Genomic DNA, 26,743 nt, shown 5'->3' with positions numbered 1-26,743 from the left:
TCCTCACTTTCTTTTTTCTTTTACTTCATCCTCACTTTCTTTTTTCTTTTACTTCATCCTCTCTTTCTTTTTTCTTTTACTTTATCCTCTCTTTCTTTTTTCTTTTACTTCATCCTCTCTTTCTTTTTTCTTTTACTTCATCCTCTCTTTCTTTTTTCTTTTACTTCATCCTCTCTTTCTTTTTTCTTTTACTTCATCCTCTCTTTCTTTTTTCTTTTACTTCATCCTCTCTTTCTTTTTTCTTTTACTTCATCCTCTCTTTCTTTTTTCTTTTACTTCATCCTCTCTGCTTATCTACCCTTTCTATTTCTTTTCTTAGCAGTTTCAAATACTCTGAATTCTTCTTAATAATTTGTTATATGCAAATGAATGCAATTACGGTTTCTTTTGTTTCTACATCACTATTTCTTATTCAATTTTCATGTACTTGAACTGCTTTCTGTATATTATTTATAATATTCAATAAAATTATTGAACTCAAAAAAAAAAAAAAGAATTTATTGTAGGAGGAGTAGCACAATTAGTGCAGTGGGCTGAGAACCTGGAGAGCTGGGTTCAGTTCCTAATGCTGCTTCTTGTGATTCTGGACAAGTCACTTAACTGTCCATTGCCCCAGATACAAAAACTTAGACTATGAGCCTGCTAAGTCCCTCATCCATATCCTCATTACCTCTTACCTAGACTACTGCAACTTGCTTCTCACTGGCCTTCCGCTAAACCATCTCTCTCCCTTTCAGTCTGTTCAGAACTCTGCTATACACCTTTTATTCTGTCAATATCACTATGCTCACATTATCTCCCACAAGTCACTTCATTGGCTCCCTATTCGTTTCTGCATACAGTTCAAACATCTCTTAACTGACCCACAAGTGTGTTTGCTTTGCAGCTGTTCAGTCTCTCTCCTTTCTCCCCACCCCCCAGGCACTTTGCTCAGTAGATAAGTTACTCTTATCTGTATCCTTCTCTACAGCCAACTCCAGACTCCGTTCTACCTTGCTGCACTGTATTCTATTCAATTTTCTATACTGTTCTCACAAGGGAGCTCAGAACAGTTTACATGAATTTATTCTGGTACTCAAACATTTTTCCCTATCTGTCTTGGTGAACTCACAATCTGTCTAATGTACCTGGGGCAATGAGGGATTAAGTGACTTGCCTAGGGTCACAAGGAACAGCATGGGTTTGAACCCACAACCTCAGAGTGCTGAAGCTGTAGCTTTAACCACTGCACCACACTCTGTAACAAACTGCCTGACTCAAATGTAGATGCTTTCAATTCCAAACTCCAGCCTACTTTCTAAGCACCACTATCTGTCTTATCATTCCCTCTGTAATTCCCCCACCTGAGCAGCGTGTATTGATGCATCATCTTGTCCAGTTTGTCTTGACTAGATTGTAAGCTCTTTTGAGCAGGGACTCTTCTGTGTTTTGATGTACAGTGCTGTGTTTGTCTAGTAGTGCTATAGAAATGATTAGTAGTAATAATAATAATAACTTTATTCTTATATACCGCCAACAATCTTGCGACTTCTAGGCGGTTTACAATGAAGAGAAACTGTACAGACAGCGAATTACAGAGTATAGCATTGAACATCTAGTGATAGTAACAGGAGAGTTACAGGGTCTGTGTATTACACGGTTTCACAATGAGTAGCATTATACAGTCGACGATATTCAGAGCATAAGTAGGAGAAGAGAAAGGAGATTGCGCTTTGAGTTACAAAGGTGCAAAAGATAACATAAGATGTTGATGAGAAGTAAGTTGTTAACTTGGTACATTTGAACGAAGGACGGGCACCAGTGGGAAAAACTGGTAACAATTAAAGATAGAAATTTTGGCAGAAGAGGGTAGACGGACTCCTTGGGATGGGAGGAGGCTCCGATTTTAGGGGAGAAGTAGTAATAGCCTATTAAGGATAAAGTACCTGCATACAATAAAAAGTAAACTGCTCTGGTTGTACCACAGAAATGCAGTTTATCAAATCATAATTTTTTTTAGAAAATTGTGTCTCAATAAAAATTGTCACTTTTTTGTTGTCTTTGGCATTGTCAGGGTATATTACAGGAAGTTCATTGTTAATGGGAAAGGTCTTTGTTGATATGGTTAATTAAAAGCATCTGCATTAGCAGGAGTATCCTACTTTTCTGATTATGGGGCTTATTTTACTAAAGTATAGTGAGTTTTTTCATTGAAAGTACAAAGCCTGTCCAGTAAATGCCCAGCATCTGCCCTAGAATTACCACATAGGGCAGACACTAATATGAAAGGCTGACCCCTAGCTGTAGTATTGCAAGACTACTGTTGAAGGTCAGGGACCACTGTTTTATGTCTGGAGGCAGACATAGCAGTAGTGGAGAGAGAACTGTTCTGACTTGTCCCTCTAGACCAGCGGTCTCAAACACGCGGCCCGTGGTCTGGACGTGATCAAAACAGCATTTCTCTTCCCCCTTCCCTTCTTTTTGGAGCAGCAGCGTGTCTGGCCGGCTCAGTTGATCGTTCCGTTCAAAACCGCGGGTTGGCGGCTCCTCGCGCTATCCACTCCTGCATCGGAAGCCTCTCTGACGTCACAACATCAGAGAGGCTTCAGACGCAGGCGCAGATCTCGCGAGGAGCCGCCACCCGCGGCTTTGAATGGAACGATCAACTGAGCCGGCCAGACATGCTGCTGCTCCACAAGGAAGAGAACGGAAGGGGAGGGGAAAGAGAAATGCTTCTGCTGCACAGGAAAGGGGGAAGGGAAATGCTGCTTCTGTTGCTGCTGCACCCAATTGGGGAAAGAGAGGGAAGGAAGGAGAAGGAAGACAAGGGAGAGGAGAGGAACAAGAGAAGCCAAGTTCATGGGAGGGAGGGAAGGAAAGGAGATATCAGACCATGGAGGGGGAGGGAGAGATGCCAGGGCATGGGGGAAGGGAAGGAGACAGATGCCAGACCAGGGGAAAGGAAGGAAGGAGGGAGGGAGAGAAAGGAAGGAAAGAGATGCCAGACCATGTAAATAGGACAGAAGAAAAGAGAGATAGGAAGGGAAGGTAAGACATGGAAACTTAGATTTTGAAAAGAAAGCAGAAAAATTGAACATTAAGTTAATGCCAAAGATGGTTGCAAGGCAGAAAGTGAAGACGGAGAGAAAAACAGTCAAAGGACAAGAAGGCCCTGGAAACATAGTTGAAAGCACAGAAAAATAAAGTCACCAGGCAACAAAGGTAGGGAAAATGATTTTATTTTCAATATAGTGATTGAAATGTGTCAGTTATGAGAAAGAAAAGATATTAAACTTTAAATGTGAGGGCTGCAGAAAAAATAGAGTACTTGGAGGGCCGCAGAAAAAATAGTTAATGTCTTATTAAAGAAATGACAATTTTGCATAAGGTAAAACTCTATAGTTTATATATCTTTCCTTTTAGCTGTTAAAGGAAAGTTTTATAAACTATAAAGAGTTTTACCTCATGCAAAATTATCATTTCTTTAATAAGGCATTAACTATTTTTTCTGCGGCCCTCCAAGTACCAACAAATCCAAAATGTGGCCCCACAAAGGGTTTGAGTTTGAGACCACTGCTCTAGACCATGAGGGATGATTCCCTAGTCCAATGTCCAATGTCCAATGTCCAATGTCAGTCCTCGAGGGCCGCAATCCAGTCGGGTCTTCAGGATTTCCCCAATGAATATGCATGAGATCTATTTGCATGCACTGCTTTCATTGTATGCTAATAGATCTCATGCAAATTCATTGGGGAAATCCTGAAAACCCGACTGGATTGCGGCCCTCGAGGACCGACATTGGACACCCCTGCCCTAGTAAGTCCAGGAAGTTTTTGGGAGGGGGACAGGGCTTCTTATGGATACATGGGTCTGATAGGAAGAGCATCTGGGGTATGTGTGGATCTAATTTTGGTTTTGGTACTGAAATGACCAAAAATCCGTATTCACCTGAGATTACTGGTGCATTTTTAGCTGAAGCCAAAACGTTGGGCTATGTCCCTTCCTCTGTCTCTTCCAGAGCAGGAAGAGCTGTCCTTCCTTTCAACCTCCTCCTTCCCCCTTCTTAAACCTTGGTGATCTACTGGCCTAACCAGGGCAGGAGCGATCTGTCATTGCCGCCGCCACTGTGAAAATGGCTGCCGAGACCTTCAGTAGCAGTTATTTTGAGATTGGAGCTGGTATAGGCAGGAGAAACTGAGGATCACTTCTGCCCTAGTTAGACCAGAAGTCCTGGAGAGAGGGGTCTCACAGGTGAGTCTGGGAGGGTTTTTTTTATCTTGTCACAGGAAAGATATCTGGTTGTGGGAGGAGAGTAAGTGCTGTTCGGGGGCCAGGGCCAATGCTGGTTTCAGCTTTAGTTTCAACTGAAACTGAGTGGCAAATTTTGGCTACAGATTTGGTTTCTACTGAAACCAGAAAAACCTTGTTTTGGTTGGTGTTTGCTCTGATTTGAGGAGTTGGGGGGGAAGAATCACATTCCAGGGAAGGTGGGAGCAGAAGAAGATTGTGCAGCTTCTTCAGTAAAGCCCTGTGGCAGCCAATCATCTCCTCTTGAGGTGGCAGTAAGTGCAGCCATGGCTGTAGTTGTGGCTGCTAGCGTACAGTAATGCTCCATGCACTTACTCTGTGGCAGGCTACTCCTCTGTTCTTCCACTGTCATATCCACTCACTGCCCCTATCTGTATTGCCTCCTCTCTAGTTACAAAAAGAAAAGGAATCCAACAAGTCTGCAGTGAATGTGAAGCAAACAAAAACCAAAAGAGAACTGCAGAGCTGAAGTACTTGATGCAGGCACTGTATTGAATCAATGATATGTTGTTTTAAAAGTAGTTCACCTTTGTTCTAGAGAAACGGGGACCCAACACGGTCCATGTTTCGATTAAGCATCTTCCTCAAGGGGTCCTCGTGAGAGATGAAGGATTATTGCCTCATAAATAAATGGAAAAGAGTGTGCAGAATGTGCAATGTGTGCCCTCCTCTCTAGCCTATATTTTTTTACCTTTTTATTTTTGTGGTTCATTCTGGTGAAGGGTATCCTACCATGCCTCTAAAAGGATGTTCATCTGGGATTTAGAGATTGAGTGTGTTTTGGTCCATTTTGTGATAAACTGTGCAATGTGCTTTCTTAACTGCAGAACTCAAGAAACAAGTGGGGAGAAGAGGAACAGAATTCACAAACTGTAAGAGAATTTATTTAGCAGGCCAGAATATAGCAGAAACGCCGTGTTTCCTCGAAAATAAGACGGTGTCATATTAATTTGGGGCCCAAAAAAACACACTAGGTCTTCTTTTCAGGTTATCCACATGATCATCTCTCCCTTCCTCTCCTTCACCCTAACTCTTTCTCTTTCCTTTCTCTCCCCCACATGTGCAGCGTCTTTCCTCCCCTCCCTCCCATTCCCCTGTGCAGCATAACCCTTGCCCAGCTTCTATCCTTCCCTCCCGTCCCTCATGCAGCATAACCCTTGCCAAGCTTTAATCCTTCCCACTCTCCCTCCCTCTCATACCTTGTGCAGCTGATCCGTTGACCAACCCCCACCTCCACTGTACAGCTGAACACCTGCTGACCCTCCACCCTTCCCTCCCCTTGACCACGAGCGAGCCCTACCTTCATCCAAAGCAGTGTCAGGATGGCAGCACTCTAATGATAATGTCATCAGTAATGCGGCAGAGTGAATTCCCCAACGGACAAGGCCAAAGCAGCCTGTTTAGAGTGCTGCTGGCCTGACGCTGCTTTGGATGAAGGTAGGGCGCAGTCGGCGGAGAGGGAAGGATGGAGGGTCAGCAGGGGTTTGGCGGGGCAGTGAGGGTGGGGGGGTGTTGAAGAGTTGCTGCCGGCGAATCCTGGGACTAGGGCTTATTTTTGGGGTAAGGCTTATATTAAGACCTACCCCAAAAATCATGCTAGGGCTTATTTTCGGGGAAACACGTTAGTAATTTAAAAATTTAACATGAGTGAGAAATTAGAATCTTCTTTCACAAGTGTGGTTCCCACTTAATAAACCTATTATATGCATTTTGTATATTGTTTCCAATCCAATTTGCATGCTTTATATTCTGTCATCTCCCTTGTAAAAAGCCCAAATCAGATTACAGTAAGACCTGAAATATAAAAGCTTATATCATGTTGGCTCAGTTAAATAGCATAAAGCCCTAAAAATTTACTTCATAAAGTTTTTCATTCTTTATAGAGGATCTCATACAAAGTAGATAATCTAAGGTCTCTGGGGAAATTATTCCTCAGTAAAGCAGCTTGGGAAGTAAAAATGATGTCTATTATTATTTTGTAATGTAAGTGAAAGATTAAATTATCTCTGTCAAAGAAAAAAAATAATGGTATAACTGTCATGTTTTGAAGATTTACACATCAGCTTTACAGCTGTGCTTTGTAACATTTGGAGCCTGATGACAGAGTATAGCAAATAATGGTCCAATGTGGAAGAATTAGAGCCTGAATTTATATCTGGAATTGTTCCTCATATAATAATGGTCTAATTGTGCCTAAATGTTGCTGGTTAAAAATACTCTTTTTGCCTACCGTGTTTTCTGGGGATCCAGAGATAATGTAGAATCTAACAGAACCCCAGAACTTGCTGTATGGCAGGCCACTCCTCCAGGAAGGAAGTGAATCATCATAATACAGTGTCTCGGATTCCAATTTCAGAGAGCCGTGCAATGAGGATAGGATGATTAATAGTGTTGAACGTCGCACTGAGATTTCAGCAGCACCAGAACAATATTATTACCCTTATCCATGAGTTTCCAGCAGTCATTGATGTCGAGAAGGACGGTTTCAGTACTGTGGAATTTTCTGAATCCCAATTGGAAGGTGGATAGGGCTCCTTGTTTGTCTATGAAGGAGTATACTTGGTTTAACACATGTTTTTTCCAGATCTTGTTTTTTTTTGTTTGTTTTTTTTTTAAATTCTTTATTTATTTATTTTCCAGATCTTGGAGATGAAGAGTAGATTGGAGACAGGTTTAAAGTAGCTGAGCACGTTAGGCTTTAGTGTGGGTTTTTTCAAGATCGGTCTGATGACTTCTGACTTCCAGTTTGTGGGCACTAAGGATGGAGTCTACATAGGTGTCTTTCACAGCCACTAAGAGGTGTGGTGGACAGGGGTCTAGGTTTGAGCTGGAAGGGCAAATAGTATCTTGATGATGTCATGGGAGACATAATGCCGCTTTACAGAGCAATGGTCAGACCAACACTGGTTTCCTTACCTAAAAAAGGATATAGCCCTGCTGGAAAGGGTGCAGAGGCGAGCCACGAAACTAGTAAAAGGTATGGAAAATTTGAACTACAAAGAACGACTAGGAAGACTGGGACTGTTCACCCTCGAGAGGAGGAGACTGCGAGGGGATATGATTGAGACTTTTAAAATACTGAAAGGATTCGACAAAATAGAGCAAGAATCATCGTTGTTCACATTGTCAAATGTGAAACGGACAAGAGGTCATGGACTGAAACTGAGGGGCAGCAGGCTCAGGACAAATGTCAGGAAGTTCTGTTTCACACAGCGGGTGGTGGACGCTTGGAATGCTCTCCCGGAGGAGGTGGTGACGGAGACTACCATTCTGGGTTTCAAGCGTAAGTTGGATGTATACCTCCTTGCAAAACACATCGATGGATACGGGTGACCAGGGTCTCCATCTGGGAGCACCTGGCTTGGCCTCCACGTGTGCGGGTCACCGGAATAGATGGACCTAGGGTCTGATCTGGCGAAGGCATTTCTTATGTTCTTATGACAGTTCTGAAGTGAGTTAGGCTCCCAGTAGTAGTTGTAATTATCTTGTCTGAGTTGTGGAGTAATGATATCTATAGTGTGGTGGAGCTGAGGTGAGACCATATTTTGTCTCCTTTGTCAGCGAAGTAGTCAGAGAGCGTTTCATTTTTGAGTTAAGTGTTAAAGCATTGGTTGTCTCTTTGTGATGTTGTATCTTTTTTGTTTAAAAAGGTTTTTTGATTTATTGGGGGTCTTCAATAGTTGTTAGGAGTAGTACATCTTTTTAGCCTTTAGGGCAGGGGTCTGCAACCTTTTTACAGTAAAGAGCCAATTTATCCAAAATGTTTGACTCAAGATTTACAAAGAGCTGCAAAGTGTAGCTTCTCTCCCCTCCAACCCCTTTCAGGTCTCTGCACCTCTCATTTTTCCATCTCTCCTTTCCCTGCCCCAACCCTTTAATCTCCCTTCCAATCCCACATTCCCCCCGGGCCTACTGAGGTACATGGTGGTCCAGCAGGAGTCTTTCTGGCAGGAGCGTGACCCTCTCACTCCTGCCTCCTTGCAGCTACCTTCTAAAATGGCTGCTGTGACCTCTCGCAGCAGCTTGCGGCACTACATGAAATGCTGCTCACAGCTGTGAGAGGATGCACCAGTTATTTTAGAAGGCAGCCGCAAGGAGGCAGGAACGAGAGTTCCGAGCTCCTGCCACAAAGACCCGTGCTGGACCACCAGATACCTTGGTAGGCCCAGGGAGGATCATGGGGTTGTGAGGAAGATTAAAGGGTCAGGGCCTGGAGAGCTCCAGCCACATACAAGAAGAGCCACAGGTTGCCAACCCCTGCTCTAGGGTGGCTTTTTTAATATTCTTCATGCAGTTCCTTCCATTTGGACCTGTCTTTGTTAAGCCTGGATTTGTACCATTTCCTTTCTGCATTCCTTAGTTCTCTTTTCTTAGTTCTTAAGTCATCTGTAAACCAGAGGGCGAAGTATTTGCGGGGATAGTATTTGATCTCTTTGTCTGGTACTAACCCTTCGTATATGGTTTTTTCCTCGGTGTGCCAGTCCATGGCAGCCTTGTGAACAGATTCAGAATTGGTTTTTAATGTTTCCACTAGGTTGGAAAGGCCTGTGGAGAGATCCTCTAAGATGATAGCATTGTTGTTGTATATCTTCTTATGTTGGGTTTGCTCCAGGTACATTATACAGATTGTGAGCCCACCAGGCAGACAGGGAAAATCTTGAGTACCAGAATAAATTCATGTAAACTATTTTGAGTTCCCTTGGGAGAACTGTATAGATTTGTTGTGTAGGTGTGGTTGAACGTGAGCAAATGGTGATCATACCAGGGTACTGGTTTGGTGGTGCAGCCAGGAGTTCTGTGATAAGCAGAGTATCTTTTTGAATAAAGATTAGGTCTAGGATGTGGCCCGCAGAGTTGGTAAGGGACCCATTTGCTGGAAGACTAGGTCTGATAGTGAAGTGATGAACTCTGCTGGGGATCCGGTCTTGTTTGGGTAGCATGCGAAGTTAAGTCTCCAGGTATGAATACTCGGTTGTATGTGATGACCAGCTTGTCATGAATGGATAGATAGCAGGTCATATAAGATGCCCATTGGAGAGTGTGGTGCTCTGTATATCAAGGCAAAGGTTAGGTCTATGTTGTGACCCACCAAGAAGGTGAAGCACTCTAGTGCGTCTAGTTTGATGGCATCTGTCAGTCTTGGGTTGAGGCTGGACTTTCAAATGATCTCTACACCTCCAACTCTAGTGTTGGTGCGTGAGCAAGCAATTGCTTGGTACCCTGGTAGGTAAAGCATACCTAAGCATTAGTAATTTAAATTGGTTAGTAGAAGATTTTGGTAACCAATGCTATTTTTAAGTATTTTAAATGGGGTAACATGATCACATTTTCTTGCATGACCTAATAAACTTATGGCCATAGTGTGTGAAATTTTAAGATTGTATTTTGAAAGTCCTATTTAAGCTGTGTTACCGTAATCAACTCTAGTTGCAAAAAGAGTACGTAGTGTTTCTTCATCAAAATATGTCCAAACTGAAAGGAGTTAAAGTAGAAAATAATTCTATACAGGAGGCACATATTTTCAAATTGCTATCATTTTATGTTAAACGTGTAGAGAACTATAACTTCTAAAGTGTTTTAGCAGCTTTAAAACACTTTATAATCTGATTTTATTTTAACAGGTCCTGCTTTTTTTTTTTTTTTTTAATATCTTTATTCCTTTTTACATTATACAAACAAGTGTACAATAAATCAAGTCATACTATACATTCTTCACTTGAAACTTTTCAATTATCTTATACCATAAATTACCTCCCCTCCCTCCCTTTCCAAATATTTTTGTAACTACTCATCCTAATGTCATAAAACCCACCCATCCACCCTCCCACCCTATACATACTAAATGGGGATAAATTCATTTATTTATTATAGTAATCAATTAATGGTCTCCCACACATCTTTAAATTTCTTATAATATCCTCTCTTAATCGCCAATGTTTTTTCCATTTCATACACATGACACACCGAACTCCACCAGAAACAGTAATTCAACCCCCTGTAGTCTTTCCAATTGTATGTTATTTGTTGGATGGCAACTCCTGTTAAAATCATTAACAGCTTATTATTATTCGAGGAGATTTGACTTTTGGCCCTCAGACATCCCAAACAAAACTGTGTCATATGACAGGGCCACATAATTCTCTAACAAACAATTTATTTGTCCCCAAATCAATTTCCAAAAATTATTAATAAGAGGACAATAAAATAATAAATGATCTAGGGTTCCAGCCTCAAGATGACAATGCCAACATCTATTAGACTTAGAGCAATCCAATTTTTGTAAACGAACAGGGGTCTAGAGTGCTCTATGCAACAGGAAAAACCATGTTTGCCTCATAGATGCAGACAATGTACATCTTATCCTCCAAGACCAAATACGTGGCCATTGAGATGCATTAATTTTATGCTTAATCTCAATGCTCCAAATATCTCTAAGTACAGTCCTTGGTTTTTTATTTAAATAGCCAGATAATGTTTTATACCACTGCGCGGCCTGGTGACCCAGAAAATCTGCCTGGAAGCATAAGAATTCTAGAGTAAAATGAGTATTTAAAGACTTCCATTCAGGGAACCCTGCCTGAATGGCCTGCTTCAATTGCAACCATTTATAACTTTGTTTTTTATCAAGACCAAATTTATGTTGCAATTGTGAAAACTCCAGCAGCTTACCATCATTAATAACATCATTTAAAGTACGTATTCCTGCCTCAATCCAATCCTTCCAGACAATCATAAAACCGCCTATTCGTATCTTGGAGTTCAGCCATATGTTTTGACAAGTAGATTTTTGAATAGTAATAGGAGTTAAATTGTTAACATATTTTAATGTTGTCCATGTGTCCATTAATATCCTATTAGTTTTCCTTATTCTAGGCATTTTAATGCTAAGCAGATGATGAAGCCTGATAGGAGACATGAGCTGCCACTCCAACCATAACCAATCTGGAAGCTTCTCCATGAGTTCTGGGAGGACCCAATACATACCTTGGCGCAAGATATAGGATTGATGAAACCTATAAAAATTTGGAAAATTCACCCCTCCCTCCTCAATTGGTTTTTGTAAAGTCACTAGAGCAATTCTTACAGCTTTTCCACAGCCAAATAAATTTACTAAGAATATTGTTTAATTTTTTATAAAAAGACCCCTGAAAAAAAACTGGTATCATTCCCTTTTGATAGCAAACCACAGGCAATATCATCATTTTGACAGTTTGAACTCTTCCCCACCAAGATAATTGTAAAGGATTCCATTGCTCACATAACTCTGTTACTTTTTGCAATAAACTTTTTTCATTCATTATAATTGTCTCATCAAGTGTATTTTTTATCCATATACCTAAGTATTTTATTCCTTCTTCTTTCCATATAAAAGGGAATGAATCAAATAATCCTTTTGTGCAATGCACATTTAAAGGAAGAACTTCTGATTTAGTCCAATTTATTTTATATCCTGAAAACTTTCCAAATTTTTCTATCAAATCTAATAAATTTGGAATGGTTGTTTCAGGATTCCTCAAATGAAGTAATATATCATCCGCATATGCAGAAACTTTATATTCTTTATCCTTATGCGGTATACCCTGTATCTCCTCTTCCTGTTGAATAGCTAGTAATAAGGGTTCAAGCACTATATCAAAAAGTAAAGGAGATAGAGGACATCCCTGTCTAACTCCCCTTTGCAATTTAAAACAATCAGAAAAATTATTATTAATATATAATCTAGCAACAGGAGAGCTATACAGTGTTTTAATCATTTGTATAAATCCCGAACCAATACCAAACCACTCCACACGATGTCCATTCCACCCGATCAAAAGCTTTCTCTGCATCTAGAGACACAGAAAAAGCCGGATCTCCAATTTCTTTTGTTAAATATAACATTTGCAATGCCAATCTGGTATTATTAGAAGAGTGTCTCTGAGCAACAAACCCTGTTTGATGCATACCAATTATGTGAGGAAGAGCTTTTGCCAAACAAATAGCCAAAAGTTTGGCTAATAATTTACCATCCACATTTATCAAAGAAATAGGCCTGTAATTTGAAACCAGCATGGGATCTTTATTTGGCTTCGGCAAAACAATAGTTAATGATTCTACCATAGTGCCTGTTATACAACCTTTCTTTAGTTGATTCTGATATAAATTTAATAAATGGGGTAAAAGAGTATTTTGAAATGCTTTATAAAACTCTACCGTAAAACCATCACCACCTGGAGCGGTCCCCACTCTAAGAGACTTCAATGCTGTTTGTAATTCTTGTAAAGATATTGGATTTTCCAAACTTCTTTTTATATGATCAGGAATCTTCGGACCTACAATATTATTTAAAAACTCTACACCATCTTTTTCTTTACTTAAATAAGACTCAGAAGAATACAGGTTTTTATAATAATTTAAAAATTGTTTTAAAATAGGACCAATCTGAGAATGAATATCACCTTTTTCATCTTTTATTGCATTCATTTTCATCTTTCTTTTTTTCACTTTAAGATAATTAGCCAATAATCTTCCCGCCTTATTTGAACTACCATAATACAAAGCTTGCTGACATAGAATATTTTTTTAGCCAATTTAGAAGAAATCTCATTGTATTTATATTTTGCTTTTAATAAAGCTTGTAACGTAGAATTCTCCCACTTATTAACCAATTTCGATTCTAAGTCTTTTATTTCTTGTTCCACTTCAGTAAATTGCTTATTTAGTTGTTTTTTAGAATAGGCTGAAAATGATATAATTTGCCCTCTCATCGTTGCCTTAAAAGCATCCCATATTATTTCTAAAGACACTTCCTCTGTAATATTATTTTGAAAATATTCATCAATTTTTGATTGAAATTCTTCACAAAATTTTGGATATGCAAGCAATGCATTATTAAATCTCCAGACAGGCCTAAAATTATCTGGATCATTAAAATTTAAATTAATCCACACTCCACCATGATCTGATAAAATTATTGGTTCTATAGAGGCTTGAGTAACATCTTGTATTAGCCCATCAGAAACAAAAATATAATCAATTCTGGAAAAAGATTTATGAACATGTGAATAAAATGAAAAATCTCGATCATTAAAATGAAGAATTCTCCAAATATCCTTTAAATTACAAGAATTTATAAAATTTTCCAACCCTAAAGATTTAAAAATTTTACTGGGTTTTTTATCCAATAAAGGGTCCATAACAGCATTAAAATCTCCTGCCACTATCAAATTATTAGCAGCCAGTGGTAAAATTATTGGTTGTAGAGTTTTAAAATATTCAATTTGATTCGAATTAGGGACATACACATTAAATAACGCCACGGTATTATTGCCCATACTCATGTTCACATGTACCCACCTTCCTAATTTATCTGCAGCCACCATACTAAATCCTGCTGAACATTTTTTATTTATTAAGATAGCTACCCCAGCTTTTTTCCCCACCACCGGTGCAAAAAAACAATCCTTCACCCAATTACCAATTAATTTTTTTGATTCATCTCCATTAAGGTGAGTCTCTTGTATGAAATAGACATCCGCATTCAGTTTTTTTAAATATAGCAATGTTTTTTTTCTTTTTATCGGATGGTTGAGACCATTAACATTTAGTGAAAGAATCTTTAGAGTCATTATGTCAAATCAAACCAATAAACCAAAATATTCCCAACATCAATATTATATCCTCTTTTCCCTTTTTTAAAATTATTATTAGACCCCCTCCCTTCCCTCCCTTAAATTACATGCCAGCTTTGAAACGCACACCTTGACTAGGCAATAGATAAACTCCCCACAAGCTATATTTATAATTTCTAATCCATTAGCCAGATCATTATAATATTAAATGAAAATCACTTTATCAAACAAGACTTCTTTATCAAGGATTACCTCCTCCTTTTTTTTTTTTTCCTTTCTCTCATAAACCATCTTTTCCCTACTCACTCATTACAAATAAGATATCTTTGTAATAAATAAATAATCAAATAAACTTTTAAAATTACAATCACCCAAACCATATCCACCTTTTAGAGCAGATTACACCCCATACCCTCAAGTCAATTAACACCTTTAAATATTATTTAATATATATTAGAAATCATCCTTCCTAACTTTTTCTTTTCAAAAAGTATATTAAAGTCAGACCAACTTTTAGCAAAACCTACAGTATTATAACCACTGTTACATTAACAGATTTGCAAATGCAAAACCTTAGTCCATACATAATATCAAACTTCCTCTTCTTGAAATGAGGTGCTGTATGCCACATAAAGTCACATTCCAAATGTCCTTTTGCTTGCAGATCCATACCAACTAGTGTCCTCTCACTTTCTGCTTATACATTCTCATTCACATCCTTTGGTCCATATAAAATCTCCTCTTCAAACTATTTTTCATAAAGATTTGCAGCGGCCACAATTTCAGACTTATGGTGTCAATCAAAAATCCTTCACCTCATACATATATAATCCCTGTTTCTTTATTATTGACCACCACATATCTGTCATTTTTATTTTAATGCCAGGCCAACTATATATCAGAACCATCTTTAATAAATCCTCTGCTGCATTAATGGATTTTCCATTACAATGTCATTATTCCATATATCACAGCAGACTTCTCCTTTTTTTTTTTTTCAATTAAAAATTATAAGGCATACAAAGTCACATTCCAACACACATCTTGCTTGCAGATCCATTCTAATTAATGTCCTCTTGCTTGTAGAATATACTTTCTCATTCTCAGTATCATATATAACTTATCTCCTTCAAACTGTTTTCCACAATCCTCCAACATTTCCTCAGTCTGTCTTTCCAATCAGCAAGTCAACTCAGTCCATCTATTCAACCACTGTCCTTTAAAAAGTCTGTAATATTGCATCTCATAGACTCTTACAGGCTACTTTCCATTTGCCTCCTGACAAGATGGAATGTGGAATGTTTTTGAATCCAACTGCAGTCCTTCCTTCAGAATCCCATTAACTTTTTTAAACATATGAATTTCTCAAACAAAAATAAACATTACAACCAAGAAAGTAAATACTTTCATCCAGATCTTCTCTTAAGTAGCCATTGGTGATTCACACTGCTCCAGAAACTCCTTAAGTTTTGCTGCAGATTCAAAATTCAAAGTTTTATTCTTATAAGTGACCCGCATAATTGCCGGGTATATGAGACCATATCTAGCTCCCAGACTTCTCAGCTGTGGTCTCAGGTCCAATAACTGCTTCCTCTTTTGTGCCGTTGCTCTAGCAAAGTCAGGAACGATGTAAATCTTAGAGTCCTGACATTTTAAATTTTTATTATCTTTGGCCAATTTAATTATTTCAGCTACCTGCTGATATCTCAGTAGCTTAAAAATCAGTGGATGTGGTCCTTTCTGGCTGCTTGTCAATCTCGTTGGGACCCTGTGCGCGCGTTCGATTTCCAACGGAAATTTATTTTTTATCGGGAGCACCTTTGGCAAAAAATTGAGCAAAAATCCAATCGGATCTGACTGTTCAATTCCCTCTGGGACTCCAAGCACCCTTAAATTGCTCCTTCGTTCCCTATTAGATAAATCTTCCAGCTCCCTTTTCAGCGCTTCAATTTCTTTACTGTGTTCCTTATGCTGTACACTTTCCTCCTTACACTTTTCCACTCTTTTCTCTATTTGGTCCACTTTCAATTTTATCACTTGCAATTTTATCACTTGCAATGGATTTCCTTCATTATGTCTTTATTTTCTACATCCTCCGGCGGCAACGGAACTGACAGCGGGGAAGCCGTATCAAGTTTTGACCGCTTCACACTTCCTGAGCCGCTTCCCGCTGTCAAATTTTTATTTTGCTTACCCAAAGCCATAATCAATCTCCAATTCACTTTTCAGAGCGAAATTTGAAATTTTTCCTGACTATATTATCTGTCAGTTAGCTTGCCTTCACAGAGCTACTCCATTACCCAGCCATCTTCATCCGCTCCAAAGCCACGCCCCCAGGTCCTGCTTTTCTTGAATGATTTTAATTTATTTTAAATTCTCATATGCCATAGGGGCAATTTTTAAATCACCTGCATTGGTAAAGTCTGCATATACTGTACATTTTTTACTGGTGACCTTTGCAACAGTTGTGAAAATATGCATGCATTTTCTTTCTGTAAGTTACAAAGTATATGAAGTAAAACAATCAAAACTACACGACGGCCTCCTGGCCACTCAAGCCGCAAAACTAGACAACCAGATCTCCAACCTTCTGATGACCACCCCAGACTACAAGACATTCAGAAAAGAAATAAAAACTATACTTTTCAAGAAATTCCTGAAACAGCCCTAACTTCACGTACTCTTAACAACGCTAAAATGGACAAAGGATATACTCTTTACTACCCTAGTAATGACAATTATGCTTCCATTGTAACCCCCTTTTATAAATCTTTTGTAAGCCGCCTTACTCTTAACAACCCGAGAAATGTCAAAAGATCTACTCTTTACTACTCTAGTAAATCAATTGTTCTCCCATTGTAACCTCCGTTTATAAATCTTGTGTAAACCGCCTTGAACCGTAAGGTAATGGCGGAATAGAAATCCCTAATGTAATGTAATATAAAATGGTTTTCCCCATTAATGGGCGTATTGATCTTAGCACCCTTTTCCAGTATTTCATTTCATAGTGATTTATATACCAGCACTAGCCAGATGGTGGTGGTATATAAATCAGTGAACTTCAATAAAACAAATATACTTACTGAATGGCAAGGTGCATATCCAAAGCAAGTGCCTCTTAGCAAAGTCCTTAGCATATACCTTAAAATTTTATAATTGTTTATGATATATACATTAGAGACTGTCATGAAAGTATTATAATTTATGCATATTTTATAGATGTAAAAATGCAGTATTAAAAATATTAAAGGAAGAGGGATGCTTTGGTTTTGGATTTGGCTTGCACTATTTGTTGTAGAACTACAGTTTATGTGGTCACTGTTAACTGCTTACTCTTGGGGGAAATGATTGGAGAGGAATAGGGGAGAATTCTGTTTCTGATTTCTCATATCTCTTCTTTTCAGGAAAGAGATCATAACAGTGAAGATGAGGATGAAGATAAGTATGCAGATGATATTGACATGCCAGGACAGAATTTTGATTCCAAAAGACGCATTACTGTTAGAAATCTGCGAATCCGTGAAGACATTGCTAAAGTAAGTGAGAAACTATTCTAAGCTGTGTCTATGTTTAATAATAATAACAACTTTATTTTTGTATACCGCCATATCCCGAAGAGTTCTAGGCGGTTCACATTAGTTAGATAGAGATTACAAGTGGTTACAATCAAATTGATCATAGAGTTGCAAACAGCAAGGAGAGAGTAGTTACAAGTGGTTACATGTCAAAATGATCATAGAGTTGCGAACAGCAAGGAGAGAAGTAGGGGGGAGAGGAGGGGGATGGGGGAGTGGATCAGAAGGGGGGGGAGGAGGAGGAGGATAGAAAAGGGGCATTAAGGGTCTTGGTCTCGAAATAGGTGAGTTTTGAGTAGTTTTCTAAAGTCGAGGTAGTTGTAGGCCTTGAGGACCATTTGGGCTAGCCAAGGGTTTAGTTTGGCCGCTTGGAAGGCATAGGTTTTGAGCACACATGCATCCTCTGGGATTTATTTTTCAGGTTAATTGTGGATGCCGATGTTTTAGTTATGTAGATATTTCACAAGAAGAATGCATAATAATTGTTTTTGTTAATGTCAGCCACTGAACCACAACTTAAGCTGTACTTGAATAGGAACATGTACTGAGAATATGCAATTTTGAGTTACTTATATTCTAAAGTATTTAGTGTGTTTGTATTAGCAATAACTCCAAGAATGCTAGATGTAATCACGCATTCATAACGTACCTCATTCTTAATATTTGCTATTTATATATTGTAACAGTCTTCCCGATCTCAGCGGAGCCACCATACGCTCAATTAGTTTTCATAGTGTATGGCTTTATGCTCCAAATCGTCATCGGATCGATTGTTTTTTTATTTTTATAACTTATTTTAATTTAAATAAATATGTACTAAAAAGTACTTAGCTGTATGGTCTCGCTTCATACAGGGGTAGATTCACCAACATGTTTCATGTTGGTGAATCTACCCCTGTTAGTGAATGTTATAGAAATAAAAAAAAACCCCCAATCAATCCGATGACAATTTGGAGCATAAAGCCATACACTATGAAAACTAATTGAGCGTATGGTGGCTCCGCTGAGATCGGGAAGACTGTTACAATATATAAATAACAAATATTAAGAATGAGGTGTGTTATGAATGCGTGATTACATCTAGCATTCTTGGAGTTATTGTAGAATATTGCCCTTGTTAGAATCACTAAAAAAAAGTGCTACTGGTGAACTGTAAATATTAGCAGACATCTGCTAAATATCTGCAGAGAGTTAGAATATATTACACTAAATGAAATGATAGATATAATAGGTGTCCCTGAGACCTGGTTGAAGGAAGATAACCAATGGGTACAAATTATATTGCAGTGATAGGGTGGATCGAATTGGTGGAGGCATACTACAGGACCCAAAACACACCATGAAATTTCTATGGATAGAAATTCCATGTGTAAAGGGGAAAAGGATAATGATTAGGATTGTATTGCTGTCCACCTGGGCAGGATGAATAGACCAATGCCGAAATGATATCAGAAATTAGGGAGGGTAACACAATAATAATGGGTGATTTCAACCCCAATATTGACTGGGTAAATTTAACATCAGATCATGTAGGAAGGTAAAATTCCTTGATGAAATCGAGGACTGCTTTAGGATGCAGCTTGTTCAGGAATCAACAAGAGGCCAAACAATTCTCTGAGGGAGACAAAAGGCCTCATATTTATCCAACAGCAAATCAGCCATGGACAAGATGCGGGACACATAATTCACAATTTTCTTCCAAAAATCCCTGATTTTCGAACAGGACCAAAAAGCGTGTAGGAAGGAGTGGATATGTTGAGAACATTTTTGACAATCCGGGAAATCACTATAACCTGACTTGTGCAGTCGATCCTGGGTAAAATAGGCTCAATGTAATACTTGAAACTTATATTCTCTCAGGTCCGCGCACACTGAGATACCAGGTATGTGATGACAAGACCACACTTTTTATAGAAGCATTCCAATGAATGATGTTTCTGACCAATTTAGATTTTTGGACTTATTATGGAGAGCTGTGAACTAACTTTTTACATTGATTGAGTACAAGTCTAATCTGTCCTATTTTATGTATGTTACTTAAAGCTAGCATCAACCTCCCCCCCCCCCGAAACCCCTTCCAAAACTCTCCCCCACCCCATCGTCCAACATACCAAAAAGCAGGAATGAAATTTTTTTTTTAAAAAGTGGGGGAAAAAGAAAAGTGTAGAAGATGAGATTCACCCGTGAACACCCAAATACAAAAAGCCAGAAAGGCCACACCTACAAACCATTCAAAATATCACTGCATGCTCTGTGAGATAAAGATAAGATATAAGGCCTCCAAATTTGAAGGAAAGCCTTTTTCCTTTTAGGCGTAGATCGAGCCATCCTACGCTCCAAGAGTAATAGAGCATGCAGATGGTTCCTCCATGCCCAAAAAGAGGACGGATTCTCGCGGCACGTTATACTTGCAAATAATTTTTGTACTAACATATTTTCAGGAACTAATGCAATATCTGTGTTTCTCTTTGCAGTACCTGAGGAATTTAGATCCCAATTCTGCCTACTATGATCCTAAAACAAGAGCCATGCGAGAGAACCCATATGCCACTGCAGGAACAAATCCAGATGAGTATGTGATGGTTTTTTGCTTCCCCTCTCCTGCCTCCCAAGCATTATTTCATCAGTTATTGGGAGTCTGGAAATGTTGAGATAAGGTGGTTGAGAATCTCAGAAACCAGTTTGAACAGAATAGAAATAGGTTTCTCAGCCAAGACTTACAAGTTCCATGTTTACATCATTGATTCTCAAAACCTCCCCCTCCTTTTTTAAATCTGTAATTATCCACTGAATTCTTTATTGCTTCTTTCTTTAAAATACTTTCAGATTTTGGTTAGAATTGCCAGTATGGGGAAAAACTGACCCTTTAATATTAAAAGGTACAGAAATTTGTGATGTAAGTTTGAAAATTATATGGTGAGAAGTGCTAATCTTTTTTGTTTTATAAACTTTTCTAGTATGTCTATATTTCACCAAGAGATGTTTTGAGATAATATGACCGAGATGTTGAAAAGTTTTGTTGATAATAAACACTTATTTTCCTGCTAGGAAGATAGAATCTCAGCCTTGACCTGATATATTGCCATCTTTGTATTCTAACGGTATTGCGGTATATAAACTGTTATTATTATAGTGTAGGAATCCTAGTTTAAGTCGCTTGACTACCTGGGTGTGTGAACGTGAGCTCCATGGATAACGGGAGGTTAGCCACAACCGATGAAGTGAATGACAACTAACAGGCTGAGATATTTATTTTGAAAAGATCTTCAACCAGTAAGAAAATTTGAATCGCCTTGAAAATTGTCTAGGGAGGAGATATTAAATTGAAGAAAATATGGAGAATGAAACAGAAAAATTCTCTAGTATAAATGGGTACATAGAGATTCACGCAGTTATACGTTGCTCAGAATTCATAAGAGTTTATTAGTTTCAAGTTTATTAGGATTTTATATACCGCCTATCAAGGTTATCTAAGCAGTTTAACAATCAGGTACTCAAGCATTTTCCCTATCTGTCCCGGTGGGCTCACAATCTAGCTAATGTACCTGGGGCTATGGAGGATTAAGTGAGGGTTCAAATAGTAGAAGATAGAAATATGACTAGTTTTGCATATGTTCCGATCTCTTCTAGAATAAAAATCTACAAATATATTTTTGAAGTTAGGGAAACATGTTTTATGTAATGGAATTTAAAGGAAATTCCTGCCAGCAGAATAACACTGTGTATTACTCTTATAGGGTCAGTTATGCAGGGGATAACTTTGTTCGTTACACTGGAGATACCATCTCAATGGCGCAAACTCAGTGTAAGTAGATCTGAGCATCTTAGAAGTCCTTTATAATGCTGATGTTTGTTTTTGAGATCTCATTATACTGCTGAAAACAACTGTAACATGCCAGTAGTTTTTGGGAGCATAACTTAAAGAAAAGCAGGAGATGAAAGAGATGTTTAAATACCTCTGGCATAAAGCACAGGAGGCAAGTCTTTTTTACCTTAAAGGATGCTCTGGAATGAAGGGGCATATGATAAAGGTGAAAGGGGACAGACTCGGTAGTAACCTGAGGAAATAATTTTCATGGAAAGAGTGGTGAATTCATGGAACTGTCTTAGTTTTCATCTCCAGTACCTCCACCAGATCTGAATTCAAGAAAGCTTGGGACAAGTATGGCATGGTTGGGCAGACTTGGATAGGCCATATGATCTTTATGTGCCTTCATTGTTCTATGTTTCTGTATAACTCTGATCTCTTTGAATATTTTATGTCTTGACATAGTTTTGTATTTAAGAGTCATTCCTTTGGGGTTTTTTTCCTCAGTGTTTGCTTGGGAGGCTTATGAGAAAGGGTCAGAAGTTCATCTTCAGGCTGATCCTACAAAACTAGAGGTTCTGTATAAATCCTTCAAAGTGAAGAAAGAGGATTTCAAGGAGAAACAAAAGGAAACCATTTTGGAAAAGGTAATAGAATAAATGCAAAAGTTAGACTTTTTTTCCACCTCAATGATCATATCCTTTGGTGTTGCTGATTGTTCAAGCCAAGGCTGGAAACTTGAACAGTGGGGCAGAAAGAATTTCCAGAATGAGTCCCCTCTCCCAAAATGGAAGAGGTTCCCAGTCTGCAATTTCAAATAAGGCACACACAAAGACTGTATAGGAATCAGATTTATTAACAGCATTTATGTCTGGGGGGAGAAATATGCCTTTTGTACTCCTGTCTTTCTCTCCAAAGGAGAGCTCTAAAGTTTAAACATTTATACCTTATCTGACATCTGTGGTAATTAACATATGTTGGAATACAATGACATAGATGAGCACATGGCCTGTTCTTTCCGGGAAAATATTGCTGTAACATTGCATAAACAATCTCTGCACTCACACCTTCCGTGCTTGGCACAATTAAAAAAAACAAACAAAAACAAAACCCAAAATTTGTCAATGTAATTTATAAAGATCATTACACATTAAACCCAGTAGATGGCAGTATTTCACTTTTTCTAATTTCTAATGTACAGGTACTTGTCAACTTACGACCTATTCAAGTTACGACTGTTCGACTTTACGACGCGTTTACTACAGTCTCCCCTGCCAGCTGTTAGCAACCCCAGTCTCCCGCACTCCCAAGTCTCGCTACGCAGCAGTAATAATACAAAGAGGAGGAAGCACCACAACGAATGTTCACCACAAAGGGATGGTGCTTTGCTTTACTTAGAAAGTAAGAAAATGTTGATAAGATATTACTTTAAGATGATTACAATATCATTACCCAGTCTAATACATTATTCTTACCTTAGTCTAACATAGGTCGACTTATGTCCTGATCAACTTACGACCTGTCAGTTGGAACCATTTGCAGTCGTAAGTCAACGAGTACCTGTACTTTAGAAATATGTCTTTCCATATTTCCTTATCAAGTAGAGACATCTGTCCTTCTGGAATAGCTACTTTGTTTCTTGATATCTGCTTTCTCTCTAAACCAGGCCAGTTTCCTTAAAAATCTTTCTTTAGGAAATTACACCCAAGCCCCTTCCTTTGGAGATGATGCGGTATATAAACTTAAGGTTTAGATTAGTTTAGTTTGTCCTAGCTTCATCACATAGCATAATTCTGGGCTGTTTTTTCTGTGATGTTCAGCTCGTAAAACTTACAGAACTTTAATATTTTTATTCAACTTGATTATCTGTCAAGCCAATTAAATTAACCTTTGACAGACTTCCACAATTCACCTGTCTTATCCACCCTAAATAATTTAAAAGTTAATCAGTCACCTTGTATCACCTTGCATGCATTTATTTTCCAATTTAATCCATCCCACACTTCTCCCCATTAGCAGCAGCACAGGCACTCCTATAAAATTTACAAAACCTCCTCATGATAAACTTTGAGGAATAGTTGTGTTTATCTGGAGTTGTAAAATCACAGAGGTTAGTGGCATCTTATACATTTGAGGCATCAGTTTTCAATGACAGGAGCCCACTTCATCGGATATATCTCAAAGCTCATGACTCAATAAATTAGGGTCCAATTTTTGGTGCATCTGATGAAGTGGGCTCATTCTCAGAAGTTCATGCCTCATTCTTGCTCTGCGTACTTGAGGTATTATAGAGAAGTTTGAGAGAAACAGAAGCAATTCATATGTTGAAGCTAAAATCAAAACTGAGCTATGCTTTCAGTCAAATGCTTTCAGTCAAATGCTTTCAAGTCACACCCACACTTCCGAGTCACCTTATATGTCAACTTTCTGTTTTGATAGTATGGTGGTGATGAGCACTTAAATGTCCCGCCCCGAGAGCTGCTTTTGGCACAGACTGAAGACTATGTGGAATATTCAAGACATGGGACGGTAATCAAAGGACAAGAAAAAGCCATTGCTCGTTCTAAGTATGAAGAAGATGTACTGACTAACAACCACACAGTAAGTCAGAACGGTTTGGCTGAATTTCCTTCATGGTTTCTGGTTAGACTGGTTTCTGGTTAGACTTACTTTAGGCATGAAGATGAGCTGGGGGGAAGGGAGTATTGCACACTGATGATATTTCTCAAGCCGTTCTTGCCTTCATTGTATATAAAGCTATGTTCTAAGAATTCACTGAGGGTGTCCTAAGTCAGTTTGGTTTTCAGGATTATTCCTGAAGCAGCTTAAAACACTACAGTAGACTATCTACTAGAGCATGCTTAGAGCAAGATAGTTGGGGGCTTTCAATAAGAACTTGGCAAGTTGTTGATAATAATAAGGTCTTGAATGTATTCAGCATCTGTATCTTTTCCTTTTGCAGTGTATTTGGGGTTCCTATTGGAAGGAAGGCAAGTGGGGATACAAGTGCTGCCACTCCTTTATCAAGTCTTCTTACTGTACTGGAGAAGCTGGAAAAGAAATATCTGTGAGTCTTCACATTTGAAAATGCAAAATTTCACTCTGAAGCAACATTCAAGATTTGGAGTTCTGATATTCTATGGAAGCCATTTTTTTATACTTTGTATTTCTTAACTAAAGTTACAGCATTCAGATTAGAGTTCACAACACATGGACATCAAGGGGCAGATTCTACAAATGGCACCGTAAGTTAGGTGGCAGTAGGCACCTACCTCCACCTAAGTTAATTGTTTTAATTGGTTTAATCACCACATTAATACTGCGCTGATTAAAAACCAAATAAAATCTCGTTAAAAAAAAATAGACGCTCATAGGCACCTACAAAAAGGGTGCCCAAATCGTATCTACTGAGGTCATAGTAGGCGTTGTTTGGACCGGAAATGACCTTAGGCGCCATTAGGCGTGGTTCTCCATCAAAGGTAGGCACTGGTAATGTAGGCTATTAAAACCCTTATCTACATTACTGGATCCTACCTTTAACAGGAGCCTCAATTCTGCAAATGGCACTGTTTTTGTAGGCGGCCGCCAGTTACGGTGCCGATTGCAGAATCTGCCCCCAAGTGTTCTTACAATCCCCAAAAATATCCAATCTCTTGCCTTTCTCAAGCATTTGGAATATGGTAATCAGACCACACATTTCCCCAAATTAAATTCTTACTTAAGCAAATACATTCATGTCTTTATTATGCTACTTCCCTAAATTACTGATTCAAACGGTTATGGGAAGGCCCAGATTTCCAAAAGGTAAAAATGGAAAATGTAGCTTGTTTAAACCTATTTGTTTCTAAAATTTATTTACTGTATGGTTTTACTATTGTAAGGGACAATTCTTTAGCACTCTCCAGACCGGTAGAGGTTAATCTTTACGAGTGGGTATATATCCCAGTCATGACCAACAGGTGGAGACTGAAACAAAACTGTAGAATAATACATAAGAGATACCTTCCCCTATTCCTATCAGTCTTCTTTTAGTCTCCAGCAGGTGTTGAGTGAGCTGTACCCATCTCCCTTGGTAGGGCTGTTGGAATTTGTTTAGGGGTTTCTAGTCCCTGTTTTTTGGGCCAGATTGAACTTGGGTGGGCCCAGTTTGGGGGTCCTCCAACCTCGAGGGTGTCAAACCCGGTGGATCTCGATCGGGGTCCCTCCCCCATTACCTCCACCTCCCCACATTTTTTTAGAGGAGCCTCAGCAGTAAGCCTTGCCCCTAAATCAAGCAAGGCATACTGCTTTGAGAGTCTGTGGAGTCTGTTCTGTTAAAAAAAAAAAAATCCTGAGATAGTGCCGGTCTGAAGGGTTGTTTCCCTTTAAATTTACTGTATTTTTCTGTATTTTTGCACTAACCGGCACTTTAAATCTAGCTAGGTCACGTATGGAGCAATGAGCACTTCTCAGGGGAAAAAATGCTCATTGTGCTCCAGACGTGAGGCACTTGTGGCCGGCCTGTGCAAGCAGTGTTCAGGCCGATGTGGTGGAGGAGCTCCATCGGCAGCGGCTGCAGGCGTCCAGAGCTCCCCGCCGATGGTGCCTCGCGAGTCGGCAGGAAGCAGTGGGGAGACATGGTCTTCTTCCACCGCCCACAGAGGGATTCCCTTGACCGCCGACGGTCAGGGTAAAAAGGATTCCCTCTAAGCTGATTTTTTTAACAGCTGATGCCGACTTGCCTGCTTTAGCGGATGGGACTGTTCAGGCTTCTCAGCCACTACAGGAACAAGAGGGGTTGTTTTTGGTGGGAACTTCGCCATTTTTTCAGTCTGGCCCCTCCATTTTGTCTGCAAACTCAGGTGACCTTCCCCCTGTATTGGAAAAGCAGGGGCAGGTTTCTGCTGGGTCCCCTGCTGTGGCAGGGAGTCCCTTGGGACCCCCAGAGTTTTTTCCCCCAATTTGATTTTTTTCTTTGTGCTGAGCCTATTTTCAGGCGGCTGAGGGTCCCGTGTGCACCCAGGGGGTTTCGGGGGGAGGTTTCCTCCACACTCCCTATAGCTTTGCCTCCCTTTTCTTCTTTGGCATCCCTTCCTCCTCCTCCCTCGTCCAAGCACCCACGGGTAGCTTGGGATGAGGATTTGTGGTCTGAGGAGCATGTCGGCCTGGATGAGGACCTGGACCCTTTTGAGGATTTCCAGGTTCCTCTCGAGGAGACGGTCCGGTGGCGGCGGGTTGTCGGGTCTCCCGCCTTCCGGCGAAGAGGCGTCTGTGGTGCAACTTTTTCAGATGGATAAGCTACCAGACCTGATTCAGCAGGTCTCCTCGGTGCTGTGTTTTGAAGAGGCGACACGGCGGAGACCCGCATGTGTGGGACCCTCTGCTTAGGGGATCTGTACTATTTCCCGCTCTTTTCCTATACATCAGAATATTTGGGATATTGTACTGGCGCAGTGGAATACGCCGGAGGCGTCGTTTCGGTT

General features: G+C 39.4%; 1 protein-coding gene across 3 annotated transcripts in view; it reads left to right on the top strand.

Annotated features, from left to right (window-relative positions):
* The window catches only part of SLU7 (SLU7 homolog, splicing factor), a 62,521-nt gene that overhangs the window by 26,364 nt on the left and 9,414 nt on the right, over positions 1–26,743 (top strand). For all 3 annotated transcript variants that reach the window (XM_033927356.1, XM_033927358.1, XM_033927357.1), the window contains 7 exons: positions 5,115–5,159; positions 17,303–17,434; positions 19,948–20,045; positions 21,211–21,278; positions 21,789–21,928; positions 23,721–23,882; positions 24,244–24,348. In XM_033927356.1, the coding sequence (XP_033783247.1) occupies positions 5,115–5,159; positions 17,303–17,434; positions 19,948–20,045; positions 21,211–21,278; positions 21,789–21,928; positions 23,721–23,882; positions 24,244–24,348 (750 nt within the window). The remainder of the gene's footprint in view (positions 1–5,114; positions 5,160–17,302; positions 17,435–19,947; positions 20,046–21,210; positions 21,279–21,788; positions 21,929–23,720; positions 23,883–24,243; positions 24,349–26,743) is intronic.

Source organism: Geotrypetes seraphini, chromosome 18 (assembly GCF_902459505.1).
Source record: "Geotrypetes seraphini chromosome 18, aGeoSer1.1, whole genome shotgun sequence".
In the NCBI taxonomy this organism is placed as follows: Eukaryota; Metazoa; Chordata; class Amphibia; order Gymnophiona; family Dermophiidae; genus Geotrypetes; species Geotrypetes seraphini.
Note: the sequence above shows the minus strand (reverse complement) of the source record. Positions and strands in the feature narration are given on the sequence as shown.